The sequence below is a fragment of the Ursus arctos genome, unplaced genomic scaffold (genome assembly GCF_023065955.2).
Source record: "Ursus arctos isolate Adak ecotype North America unplaced genomic scaffold, UrsArc2.0 scaffold_30, whole genome shotgun sequence".
Taxonomy (NCBI): domain Eukaryota; kingdom Metazoa; phylum Chordata; class Mammalia; order Carnivora; family Ursidae; genus Ursus; species Ursus arctos.
This window is the reverse complement of record NW_026622986.1, coordinates 36,031,571-36,044,722: the sequence shown is the minus strand read 5'-3', so window position 1 is coordinate 36,044,722 and position 13,152 is coordinate 36,031,571. Positions and strand designations below refer to the sequence as shown.

The window sequence follows — 13,152 nt, the reverse complement described above, 5'->3', positions numbered from 1 at the left end:
AGTCACCGACAATGTATTTTATCTTGTGTTATAAAAATAGGATTATGGATCCCCACGTCTGACTTTGGGCAGTCAAAACCATTCCTGAAAATCCCACTTCAGTTCACAGGCTTGTTCGCTATTTTTACCCTGGGTCAGTGGCTGGCAGAACGGTCCGAGTCCAGCTCCGGCCCTGGACGGGCATCCGGCTGCACGGGCCCCTCCCTCGGGTCGTCCCAGCTCTGTAACTTCCAAGGGGGACGTTTTCAACCCGCAGCGTGATTCTGGTGGCAAAGGGGCATCTTTACTCTGGAATTGCGGGTTTAACTACTGCTTTCCATAATTATTACCCTTTCACTGTGAAAACATCAAGGTATTGAAATAACACCTTGAGGTTAAAGAGCCCACAGAATATTTTTTTAGTTCAATCAATACCACAACATAGCTTTAAAAAGTGGGCTCTATCCTCTATATTCCAGACCTGGGAGCAGAACCAGACAGCAATCCCAGAGATACACAGGACCAGAAAACAGTCTGCTGGCTTTCATTTTACATTTTGCCCTTTTTAAAAATAATTCCACAGATGAGTTTACGCATCATAAAGTCGTATCTCTCTAATATTTTTAATTTTACAACTAATCCTCAAAGAGAAAGGAAACACAAAACACACACCTGGACGGTGACAGTTTTAAAAAGAAAGATGATTAAATACCGTGGCAAACGTGTGGTTAGTTGGACAGGAAGCCAGGCACCGGCTGCTGTCCCCAGACCACGGCCAGAGTCCTACGGCTGGCTCTCGGGACCAGCTCTGCACCCTGCCTGGGTTTCAGGTGGGATGTCCGAGGCTCCCGCTGAAAACTCTGGGCCCCAGAACCTTCCAGTACACTCAGTCGGGTGTTGGTGACAGGTGTTCCCCTGCTTATCAGAGGAGGGACATCAAGATAGCCAACAGCCACGGGCACCAACCTGCGAGCCCCAGCTCTCCGCTCCACACAGGCCAGCTCGGAGCGGCCAGAGAAGCTGATGGGTGTGCACGGCTGTCCCCACACAGGGCAAACCCACACGGCTGGCGGCTCTGCCATAGCTCCTTGGCTGGCTGATCCACGTAATATGTGTTTCACAGAAGAAAACCACAGACAGATGAGTATTCCGGAAAAGACCAAAAGTCCCACAGTCATGACTCATGGAACACATCTCCAGTTTCCTCTTCAGTGCTGACCACGCAGTAACTGAGCATTGTTTCCTAATCAAATGCACTAAAAGGCGAGTGAGCAATCAGCAGCTCCGAGCTGCTTACTGGAAGCCCAGTCTCTTCTTCGTTACCCGGCTCAGCAAGCCGCCCTGGGAAGGTTATTAAGCACAGGACAAGAGAAGAAAGGACAATGTCAGACCTCAAACCCATCTGAATGAAGGGTGGTCAGTTCCCCTGAAAGGGGGGCAGGCCTCTCTTTCCAACAGACTCAGGCGACCTAGTAGCCAACACTTTTCTTCTTTATAAATTATCCTACGAATAGAAACAAAATCTGAGGGTGCAACCCCTCCCATCTTCATAAAGATGTCGAAGAGAGTGCCCATTTTGTCCTCACCCTGGGACCACCAGCTATCCTGGACACCCCACTCTCAGCAGCTTGAATGGAATGAATAAAGTGCCCTTTACTCAGTAACCCAGCTCTACCGTTCACGTGTGGAAATTCCCGAGTCCCCACTGTGCTTGGGGAGAAAATAACCCAACATGAAGTTAAGTGCACGGGCTCGCTCTGCAAAAGCAAGAATTTGTCCCATCCTCTCTGTGGATGGTCGTTCACGCACAACACCAGGAATGGGGAGTTTTCCCTTCTATTCACAGAGAGGGACGTGTTATAAAATCAAGCAAGTGCCGTGTCTGTCCTATTTGTTTGAAAATGATTTAACTGTGACAGGTCAGTGAAAGAAACAGGCTCCAAATGTGAGTACTCCCTCCTCTCCTGACGAGACTGACCACCAGTCCTCGTCACCTCCGCTCACCTCCGTGCAAGACTGATGGCGGTGGCTTCATCTGTGTGGCCGTCGGTGTGCAACAGGTCCACACGTGCTGTGAGCCCCAGTCACGTGGGAGGGGACGGCCACCAGACGGAGGAACAGCATCAAACAAGGGGATAGGCGTGGGACAGCCGCTGTGCCCAGAGACCCGTCTTGATTTGGATTACGCCATTATTCCTAACTCCACTGGGAACGCTACAATTGTACCTCATGTTCTGGGTGGTGTGCACACATGTTAGCAGACACGTGTGTTCGTACCTTCTTCCTCTGTAGGTGGAGAAATCCAGTGTTTCGGAGGATAACTGGTCCATGGGGACACGGTAGAGAGTCAGTCACTGTAGAGACCCCTGCGTCTTCTGCTGCATAAGGTGGCCTTGAAATCACGATGACATTCTTTAGAAGCAATGTCCCGAATCTAGACAGCTCTGTGCAGACCACGCAGGGTGGGAGACGCCACAGCACGCGTCTGGTGGACACCTGCCAGCTGCCCAGTCTTGCGGCGCAGCCTGAGCTGTGTCCACAGGACCCACCGGTTCTCTCCCACAGGGCATGGTGAGGCCCAAACCCCACTGGAGCGCTGACCACCACGCAGCTCCCCCGCACGCGGCCTTGGGCCCCACATCGCGGTTCCTCGCCCGCGTCTACCAGGATGGAGCAGGGCGCGGTCTTCCGGAGCCGCTCCCAGCGGGAGCGCGCACTCAGAGGCTGCGTCTCTGGGAACCCGGGACGGCTCCGGGACGTGATGTCACTCAGCCAGGACCACACGAGGCGCTGTCCGAAAGTACTGGTTTTAAGAACCGCTACCTGCAGCCTGCTTCTTTGTTTTGGGGTCTCTGTGGGGGTTTTAGTCTAGATTTCAAGACTATCCTTCTGCTTCAGTTTTGGTCACAGGCACGGACGGGTGTGAAACCGAGAAGGACGGTGGTAACGGTGCAGAGACATTTACGTGCTTGTGAGCACTTCCAAGGGATGGAACCAAAATGTTTGAAGACCCTCCACTTCTTATAAGGATCTTTTCCAAAATTATCTTGACTTGGCTACAACCATTACGTCGACAGGGAAACACAAACATCTTAGCATTAAAACCACACCTTTTTGCCTGTGTATCTTATGGCTCCTGTTTTATGCAGGAGCAAAGTGCAAGGGGTCACCACGAGTGACCATGAGGCCCGGGGCCAGCGGACCATCGTTGAGAGTCCTCAGGACACACTGGGCCATCCCCAAGCACAGGGCTCACATCTTTATTCTGAAAGACGCAGCCCAGAGGCTTCACAGCAAAGCGAGCGGACACATTTAAACCGTCACGGCTTCGGCAAGGACAGGATGATGCAGAAGCCGTCAGGCTCAGCTATCTCCCCAGAGCAACTTTGCTGCTCCCGTCAGAGGCAAACACGCAAGCCATCACTGACCACGTGAGGCAGGAACGTGGCTCTGCCCCTGGTAAGTGGGTTCCAGCGACGTCTGTCTCTCACTTCCCCTTCCAGACATGCGGCCTCGAGCGGTTAACGCGCATTCTTGGGATTCTCGAGACTGAAGGAGTGGCGGGTGCTGTTAGAGACCCGGGAGGTGGCCGGGCAAGCCTGGGATACTCTGGGAGGAGATGGTGTCTCCACTTAGAGAAAAAGCTCAGGGGAGACAGCAGGTGGAGACCACTTTACATCAAAGTCCGTAAACCAGAATATAAGCGAGGGTTACAGACTACGCGTTAGGAGAGCTGACAGCTTCTTCGTGTTACTGACGCACCGTACAGGTACTTTTCACCGAAGGAGCAACGGATGGGACATCGTTCTGCCTGCCAATCAACGGTGTTTGAGGAAAGAGTGAGCCTCTCTGCGTGCAGAGCCGCCAGCCAGCCCCACAAGCTGGGAGCTCACGCAGACACAGCTCGCGCACCGCCTTCTCAGTAAAGGGCCACGGGGCCTAGAATGTTCACTGTGCTTTCCGTCAGCTGCGCCGGCCAGCCACACACGAATAAGCAGGCACGGCTGTGCGCCAGCGAAACCTCAGAACGGGCAGCGGGCTGTCGGCCAGCTTGCGACTCGAGGACGCGTGCTCCATTCTCTTCACTCAGGAACAGCAACAGGGCAACTTCTACCGCGGCCTGAGATGGGTGGTCTGCCCTCCCGAGGCCCCACGCGGGTCCCACTTTGCTTACGGTTGTGTGCCTGGCGGATAGGTACCCACGGACACTTGCCAGGCTGACGAGAGAAGAGCAGGGAAGGGGCGACGGGCCGGGGAGCAGGAGGAGGAGAAACGCGCAGCGCCCTGCCCACCTCCGTGGCCTGCGCTCAGACCCCAGCCACGTCTGTGCCTCCAGGCTGCACACGCGGGCCTGACGCAGGCTCCCAGGGGAGAATGCTCACGGGGAGAATGGAAGGCCCTGCAGAGAAGGGGACAGAGCTGCTTTACTGCACCCTGGCCTCCCTCCAGGTCCCAGCCACGCAGACCTGTTTTTACCAAGAGCTCCTTGAAACGAATTTCCCCTGCCGAAAAGTGGCCTCTCTGGTCACCCTATTTTCTGGAAACTGTGTGCTCAGGAAGCAGTTCTCTGCTGTGGGTGGCCCTGCCTCCAGGCAGCCCCTCAAGACTGACAGGGAGGGGAGAACACACAGGGGGGCCTCTGCAGAGCAGAGGAGCCAAAGATGCCATTGTACCCACCCTGGTTCGTAGTTCTCACGGGAAGAATCTGGCAGCTCTGGGAACACGTGAGGCTGAATCATAACAGAGATTCCACGACCTGGACGTGGTGGCAACCATGTGTCCCACGGTCTTAAAAGCTGACATTAATCCCCATTAGTTGAGACAATCCCGTGTGAAAGTCACACTGTAAAACCCAGAGGAGAAAGCGGCATGGCTACTTCCTGATGGTGGCGTGTACTCGCGCACATGGGGTCCTGTCCCACCTCCACGCAGACCAGGGAACGCGACCCTGTACCCAGCGGGGTCTCGGTCACCCCTGGCAGGAAGCCACGTGCCCCACAGCACGTACTTAGTCTTACGATATTTCCACGTCCCCTTCTCATTACTTTCTGTCCACGGATACTTAACATCTACAGAAATCATGACAGCGGCCTGTTTCCAGCTGCCTTGGCTCCCGAGGGGTGGCTCACGGGACCACGGCTGTTAGTGACAAGCCCGAGAAGGGCCGGCGTCCGCAGACAGTGTAAATGAAGTGAACGCACCTCACCCCTGAGGGTTAGGAAACGTCTGCAGTAAAACCAGTTTGGGGCCAGACACAGACTCGATTCCCCAGCCACAGCCCTTTCCCGTTTTAACCCCTGGTGAACCAGAGTCAACACAATACTATGCTGAACTCACACGAGCTACACGAGATTTTGCGAGGACAGCACGGCAGAACGCAGCCAAGGCATCAGCCTCACGTTTCACTTTGTGCTGAGTCGCCTCCCCCTGAGACACACGCCGGCCCGCCACCGCATCCCCTGCCCACGTCACAGCCACCTCCAGCCACCGTGCGTCCCAGGATGCAGGACTCGCAAGGGGCTCATCTGTGTCCACTGCCCTGCCCTGGCTGCTCACTCTTCTACCGGTTATTTGGGAAATAGCAGACGAGACCTGGGGGGTGAGGGTGGTGGCCAAGGCATGCTCGGCTGTGAGACGCCGGCGGGCCTGCAAGAGAAGCCAGCTCAGTTCACAGCAAGGCTGGCTGGCGGACTCGTGTCTGCAAGTGTAACTGCTCTCCCAGCTGCTCAGAGCGGGAGCTGACCAGTCCACCGCCTCACCTGCAGGAGGAGCGGCGTCCACCAGCTGCGGTGACTGGAGGACGGGGACTGTGAAACCACCCCTCCTGGCCCCTGATGATGGTGCAGACTCAGCCAAGGCAGGTCTGTGCAGGGGTTGCGTGGGGACAGGCGAGGACGTGTGGGGACAAGCAGGGACATGTGGGGACACGTGGGGATGTGCGAGGAGCATGGGGACATGTAGGGAGCAGAGGGATACGTGGGGACGCAAAGGGATATACAGGGACGTGTGAGAAGCACGGGGATGCATGGGGAGCATGAGGACACATGGGGATGCATGGGGACGCACGGGGACATGGGGGGATGCGTGGAGATGCATGGTGATGCGCGGGGACACGGGACACCGGGGGATGTGGCGGTGGCGCGACCCTAATGCTTTCACAGGGACGGAGGACACGGAGAGAAGGGACTCGCCCGGGACCCTGGGCCGGGCCGTGGTGGGGATGCACCTGGGGCTGCGTCCCCCAGCGTCTGCTCCCGGGCTCGACCAGGATAGTTGAATCCTGACCTCAGAAGAACGCGGGGCTGCCCACCGACCAGTGTGGCCTCCAGGGCACTGTCCGAGGCCAGACTTCCACGGAACACTGTTTGGGGAGTGCCTCCCTCTAGGACAGCAGTGATGCCACCTAACAAGTGAAGACTGGATTCCGGATCACGGTGCCGTAGCTGCTCATGATTTGTACTACGTTACGGACTTCTAAGTTCTGGTCAATCAAAATTAAAGCTTGCTTCTGGTACTCTACAGATTGCTGATCTCCCAGCCCGTTAGACAGTCTGGTTACTTTTACATTAACTATCAGCTAAAATTGTCAGGAAGCATCTTATTTACAAACTCCCAGTGAGTACTTTTGGGAAGCCCAGCCTTTCCGTAACGAGGGCAGAGCTCCCAGGCGTTGTACACGGAAAGCTCAGTCTCCCGTTCTTACAATGGAGCACGTTCGTGTGACGCAGAATAAAAACCTCATGAGCGGCCAAACGCAAAGATACCGAAAAACAAGTCAGATCCCAAGTTGGAAGTACCGGACGATGCCAACGCTCCCTTCCCACGTTGTGGGGATGGTGGACAGCGGGCGATGATCAGACAGGCTTTCCCTGCACCTCTCAGTCTGGGTGGGACCAGCTTCACATGCCTGTAACCACGGCGCCCGTAACAGGTGCACACACACGAGGGCAGGTGGTGAGGCAAACCGACCCACGACCGAGGGCATGAGCGGTGCGGGCCCTGCCTCCACGTACACACCACAGCCCTGCGATGGGCCATTCCCCACTCAAGAGCTCGGAAAACCAGGGTTTTTAAAAGTCCAGGATGTTGTGGCGCACAGGGCATGTCCACAGGCCCGGCTGCAACACTGCACTCGAACCAGACAGCGTTCACCCAATCCACCCCCGAGTAACGCCCGACGCGGATGCTGGCAGGTGGACATGTGGGGGACGTGCATACCGGCATCCACTTACTTGGGAGACACGGTCACTGCCCCGAAGGACAGAGAGCTTCTGACCAGTGAACGTGGACCACCCTGAAGGACCCATTCCAGCGCATGCAAGGAAACGAAGCTGGGCCCCAACAGGCTGGGTCCTGCCCTCCCGCCACGCAGACACGAGCCACGGCACGCAGCCGCACCGCCCCAGCTGGCCCTGCAGGGGGCCCGGCCATACCTCCGGATGGCCACGGTGAGAGCCTCTGGGGAGCTGGCGCACGGGCAGATGACCTCCTGGCGCAGGCCTTTACTTTGGAAGACGTTGAGAAACGCGTCACAGGACGAGATGGACCCTGCCGGTGAAAGGGATGAGAGTCAGCTAGCGGAAGCACGGGACGGGCTGAAACCCCCAACACAACGCCTCTCAGGTCAGGCTGAGGTCGGCAGCGCGGACACTTACTACTGACGTTACCGTGTGAGATGACCCTCTCAGGCCGGCAGAATGCAAGGGTTACAAGTGTACCCTCTGTATCGAAACGTCTCTGCGGCCGATGAGCCCGTGAGCCTTCCCTGAGGCTTGCTCCGCCGTGTTCGATACACAAGTGTGCAAGGTGAGTATGTCTAAACTAAGCCAAGAAAATTCTCCCCTGTGTCAGCGCACCTGGCGAGATCGGGGGAGTCGCCACTTGGCGTCCACCTGTGACACCCCTTCCTGACGCAGGTTAGCTTGGCTTCCCGCGGACAGACGGCTCAAACTACCTGCAGTAAAGCAGCTCACAATTCACGCAGTTCTTTGGGAAATGGAAGAGCCACGAATACAAGTAACACTAAATCCTCTGGTAGCAAGCCCCCGTGTGTGTACCTGACCTCCTCTGAGAAGGTACGTGCTGCTTTCATGTACAAACGTACACGCGGCACTATTTACAGACAGAAACACACGGCGTTCTCCACGCACTTGGCTTCTGGCTCCCTCACTTTCTTCGAAAACAAGCTAGCGTGTTTTGTTTCAGCCCAGAGCGGTATTTCTCAAGGAACGCTGATGGCATTCTGTGGGCTTGCTGGTTTGCTTTACCTGGGTGGTGTTTCCAAGGGTTTGGTAACAAAATTCTATTACGATGACAAATTACTTTCCTAATCAATAAAAAAACTGTAGACCATAAAATAATAATAGTCACTATTTCCTGAGCACTAAATGTCCCAAGACACAGGGACCACTTCATTTAATCCTCATAAAACCGTAGGATTGAGGTACCATTTTGCAGTTAAAGAAAGAGAAGGATTAAAACCAGGAGGTTAGGGTTTTCTCTACAGAATCAGGATGTGGGAACACCAGGACTCGAGCCCAGGGCCGTGGGCCTGCGGGCTCCTGGCTCCCCACCACCTGTCGTGGCGCCTCGAGGCCTCGCTGAGTCACACCGGGACGTCATTAAGGCATTCCAACCAAGGCAACGACTACAAAAGGAAAAGCAAAGCGCAGACACGGGGCGTGGAGAACCAGGCTGTCTCCGGCCGCCTGCGCCCCTCCGGGTCACTTACAGGGATTTGCGCCGTCGGCCACGATGAGCATCCGGAGGGAGGAGAGGTTGACGTCCCTCTGGTCTCTGTGCGCAACTAGTGCCCAGTGCATGTCCCTGGATTTCACGCAAGCCACTTTCGCTGCGGAACAGTGGAGGGGAGGGCGTCAGTAAGCATACCGTCAGACCGTGAGACAGCAGAAGAGAGTGCACCGGGCACCTGAAGGCCCCCGCAGACGCACCTTTGTACTGGCAGACCTTCTGAATCCAGGAGAGGGGGTTGACCTTCATCAGCGAGTACGGGATGCTGATGACATGCATCATGTTCATGACGCTCTGGAAGAAACACGGGGTGACTGCCAGACGCAGCAGGACGTGGGGCATGACGGGCCTGGGCGCCCCCGCCCCCCCGCCAGGCTGGACGTGGGGACACGACGGGCCTGGGCGCCCCCTCCCCCCGCCAGGTTGGACATGGGGACACGACGGGCCTGGGCGCCCCCGCCCCCCGCCAGGTTGGACGTGGGACACGATGGGCCTGGGTGCCCCCGCCCCCCGCCAGGCTGGACGTGGGACACGATGGGCCTGGGCACCCCCGCCCCCCGCCAGGTTGGACATGGGGACACGACGGGCCTGGGTGCCCCCTCCCCCCGCCAGGTTGGACATGGGGACACGACGGGCCTGGGTGCCCCCGCCCCCCGCCAGGCTGGACGTGGGACACGATGGGCCTGGGCACCCCCGCCCCCCGCCAGGCTGGACATGGGGACACGACTCAGAACTGAGGTCCAGAGCAACAGTGAGCAGTGGGTAACAACAGCAACACCACCTGTCACAGAGGTCCCTACACAATGACGTCAACAGCAGTGAAGGCACTGCCACAACCACCGGGCGGAGCGGTGGGTTAAGCGCTCGCCGCGCCATCAGGCTGCACCGTCCTCACGCAGGACCGTCACCGCGTTGGACAGGTAGGCACGCTGCGGTGCAGGGTACCTGGGTGCAGGCAACGTGCCTGGAGGCACAGAACCGCAGAAGGCAGGGCTGAGACCAGCCGGGGGTCCCGGACCCTGTGCTCTCCGCGTGAGCGTGCACGTGGAGCTGTTTCCACCTCCTACCCCCGCCAGGCATCCAGGGCAGAGACAAACCACAGCAGGAAGGACTAGTGTGGACCCCTGACTTTCAGTCTAGACAATGCTCGTGTCCCCCTGTCCTCACAAATTCAGCCTGAGAGACCACAAATCCTGCTTTCTGTATTTCTGCCCCATCGCTCACATACAAGCCGCTAGAATTTTCCAGCTCTGACACAGTTCCTGCACAAGCAGCTTAGAGAAGCAGGGCGTGGAGATCGCACCCACGACAGACACGGCCAGCCCGCAAGCAGCCACGCTGCGCGTGTTCTAAGGGCTGAGCGCGTCTTCAGTGACAAGGCTGCGTCTCCACAAACCCGCCTGCAGCTTCCGAGCGCCCTCCCTCATCAGACAACACTAACAACGATGGGGCACGGGAGCCCAATTCTCACCATGGGGAGACCCGTGAGGCGCTCCCTTGAGCCTAACGGAGCAGGCTTCCCAAACAGCCACAGACTCACAGAAAGGACAGAGAGCGAGAATGTCACAGCCAAACCACACGCAGGGGAGAAGTGCCCCAAACCCAGGACACAAGTAACGCTGCTGCAGTCTGAACGCCAGGAGGAGGGAGATACTCTGGTTCCCCCGAGCCCCCAAGGAGGGGTCCACGTGCTCAGTCCCGCGGTGGCGGTGGGAGACGGGGCCTCAGAGGGGTCCGGGGCCTTGGAGGGGTCCGCGTGCTCACTCCCGCGGGGGGCACGGGGCATCAGAAGTCAAATTCGCGGACAACTGAGGGCATCTAATGGTGACAGCTCTTCTCCCCATGCGGGAGGAGGGGGCTTACCCAAGCCGCCCTGCACACAGACCCTAATTCTGGCCGTGGCATCGAGCGCACCCAGCATACATACACGGGGTCGCACTTACTGTCAGGATTCCATGCCAGAGCCCGACGTCCTTCTTGAAATCCAGCACATTCACGATGGTTTCCGCTGCACAGAAACAGAAGGCGTTTGCTCCCACGAGACGCACAGACCAAGGGAAACACAGCCTCACATCAGGGGCAGGAGAGGCCTTGGTAGGGCGTCATGGTATCTTTGCAGACACTGTGCCCCTGCCTGGAGAGGCTTCTGGATAATCTCCTGACACACATGTCCACAGTGAGAGCCCCTCACACGTCACTTAAAACACTTCGCTCCTCCTTGTTGTGGGCTTGCCCCCCTGCCCTGCCTTGTCCTTTTCTCTTTAAGATTCTTTTCATTTCCATCATGGGTTGTCCCAGGAAAGGGAAGCTCTTCCCAGCAAATGCAGCGCGAATGTCACCAGAAGCCTCAGGCTGGGGTTGGGGTCACAAAGGAGGCCCGAGATTTGGAAGGGCAGCGACAGAATAGCGTTCAAGCGTTTCAGGGGCAGAAACGGGAACTAAAAGTACAAGGCTGAGAACAAGGGCCACGCTGAGGGTCAATGACGCCCTGAGCAACGCCTCTGGAATCACTCTTGTCCACTGGTGTGGGCGTTGGCCCGACACCGCCTGTCCACAGCCAGGCATTTACCAACCCGTTCACGTCCGCACGCACTCCTCGTGAGGCTTGCCACAGTTTCAGTACCGTGTGCCTCACTTCACAGGGGACAGGCGGCCACGCTGAAAGGAAGTGGCCTTGTCCCGTTTTCTGCAAGCATATTATGTTCACAAGTAAGGAGCGTGTGGGTGTGCGTGTGTGTTTCCTCCGCATCACCCATCACGGCCACAGCCCTGGACCTCCGAGAAGCAGGGTGAGGAGTACAGGTCACGAGTCACGAGGCTGCAGGCAGCATCGCAGTTAAAACAGAAAGTGCCGGCAAGCAGGGTGGTGGTGACTAGCGGCCACACGTATCGATGGGAAAATATCTTGGAAACCAGTCCGGGGACTGGACATTAGCCAGAACATTCCTACGGCCCCAACAAATTGTTCTTTACAAAGGAGATTACTAGAAGGATGGGCGGAGAGAGCAAGAGCATGAGGACAGAATGAGAAGAGCAACTGTTCCACAGGGGAGGGCGATGCTGCGGGAACCTGGTCACAGAAGCCCGGGGGGAGCGGGTTATCTGCGTGGACCCTGCTGTTTAGCAGCTGTCAGCGCTGTTGCCTGGCTACTCCCGGCGACCCCAGCGCTTGGCCTCCGTGACCATCGCGCTCAGGGGAAAGAACGTGCATCATGAAAACCACGCTCCGGGCTGTGGCCGCCACCCCGGGAGCTCGCACAAACCCCAGCAGAGACTCCGAGTTGCTGGGGACGGATGAACATGGGCTTTTTCCTTTCCTTTTTTTTTTTTTTAAATCCCAAAAAGACCCTAACATGCACCCAGGGGTGAATTCTCATGGAATCAACTGTTATGAGCGGCGTCCCCTGACTTCACGGGCGGAACCCGTGCCCGGCAACTTGGTGCAACTTGGAGAGGGCCTCTGGGGAGGTTAAGTGAGGCCACAGGGTGGGCCTGACCCGCCGGCACCGACGTCCTGAGGAGAAGGGCCCCAGTGCTGTCCCCCTGCGCAGGGGGAGGCCCGGCGAGGACAACGGGAAGATACCGTCTGCAGAGCTGCGCACCAACACGAGGCTCCTTCTACCGCGGGGGTGGGGACGGACGCAGTCCCTCGACTGGCCCACTCCCGCCTCCCAGGGACGCGCTCTCCCATCGGGGCCATACCTTCCGTGTAGCCGCATGCCTGTGTGAGGGCCTGGCAGTGCGTCAGCAGCGCGATCCTGGTCACGGTCACCCCGAGCACGCTCCCGTCCTTGCACGTCTTATACTGAAACGAGAGGATGTCGTGCAGACGGGTGTTCCGAGGGTCAGCGCGCCCACCGCACAGCTGTCCCAGCCAGGCCAGAGTCTGCCCGCCCGCCAGAAGCCCGCATGCGACCCACCTCTATGTACGCGGTGTCGTTATTCGCATCTTTGATGTGTGGGAACCAATCTCGAGGGGGCTTAGACAGATGCTTTGACTCGGTGACAAACCACAGCAGCTTTGGCCAACCTTGGAAACAGAGAACACCCCCCATTCGGGGAGCGTTACCCAGAAAGCAGGCCTGCAGCATCCCGTCCCCTCCCCGTGGCCCGTGGGACAGCACCGCGAGCTCAGACGTCAGCAGCACGTACGCTGCTGGCTAAACTGGCCACACGGCAGACGACAGGTGACATGTTATCGGAGACGGCCGCGTGTGCAAGAGTGCGTCTACGACCTGATGACACGCAGGACCTTCCTGCGTGAAGAGTCCCCAGCAAGGCTCCGGGTGGCGGCGTACCTTTGAACTGCGGGATCTCCCCGGTCGGGCTTTTTGGCAGCCCTTTGTGGCAAGCGTCACTCGTCAAGGCCACGGTGACTCCACAGCTTCCGAGCAAGAACCCAATCTGCTGGCTTCCTGCGTC

General features: G+C 57.7%; 1 protein-coding gene across 6 annotated transcripts in view; it reads right to left on the bottom strand.

Annotated features, from left to right (window-relative positions):
- The window catches only part of DIP2C (disco interacting protein 2 homolog C), a 395,318-nt gene that overhangs the window by 90,626 nt on the left and 291,540 nt on the right, over positions 1-13,152 (bottom strand). For all 6 annotated transcript variants that reach the window (XM_026478673.4, XM_026478674.4, XM_026478675.4 and 3 more), the window contains 7 exons: positions 13,029-13,152; positions 12,651-12,760; positions 12,433-12,535; positions 10,674-10,738; positions 8,931-9,024; positions 8,711-8,830; positions 7,413-7,527 (listed from right to left, as the gene is read on the bottom strand). In XM_026478673.4, coding sequence (XP_026334458.2) covers positions 7,413-7,527; positions 8,711-8,830; positions 8,931-9,024; positions 10,674-10,738; positions 12,433-12,535; positions 12,651-12,760; positions 13,029-13,152 — 731 coding nt within the window. The remainder of the gene's footprint in view (positions 1-7,412; positions 7,528-8,710; positions 8,831-8,930; positions 9,025-10,673; positions 10,739-12,432; positions 12,536-12,650; positions 12,761-13,028) is intronic.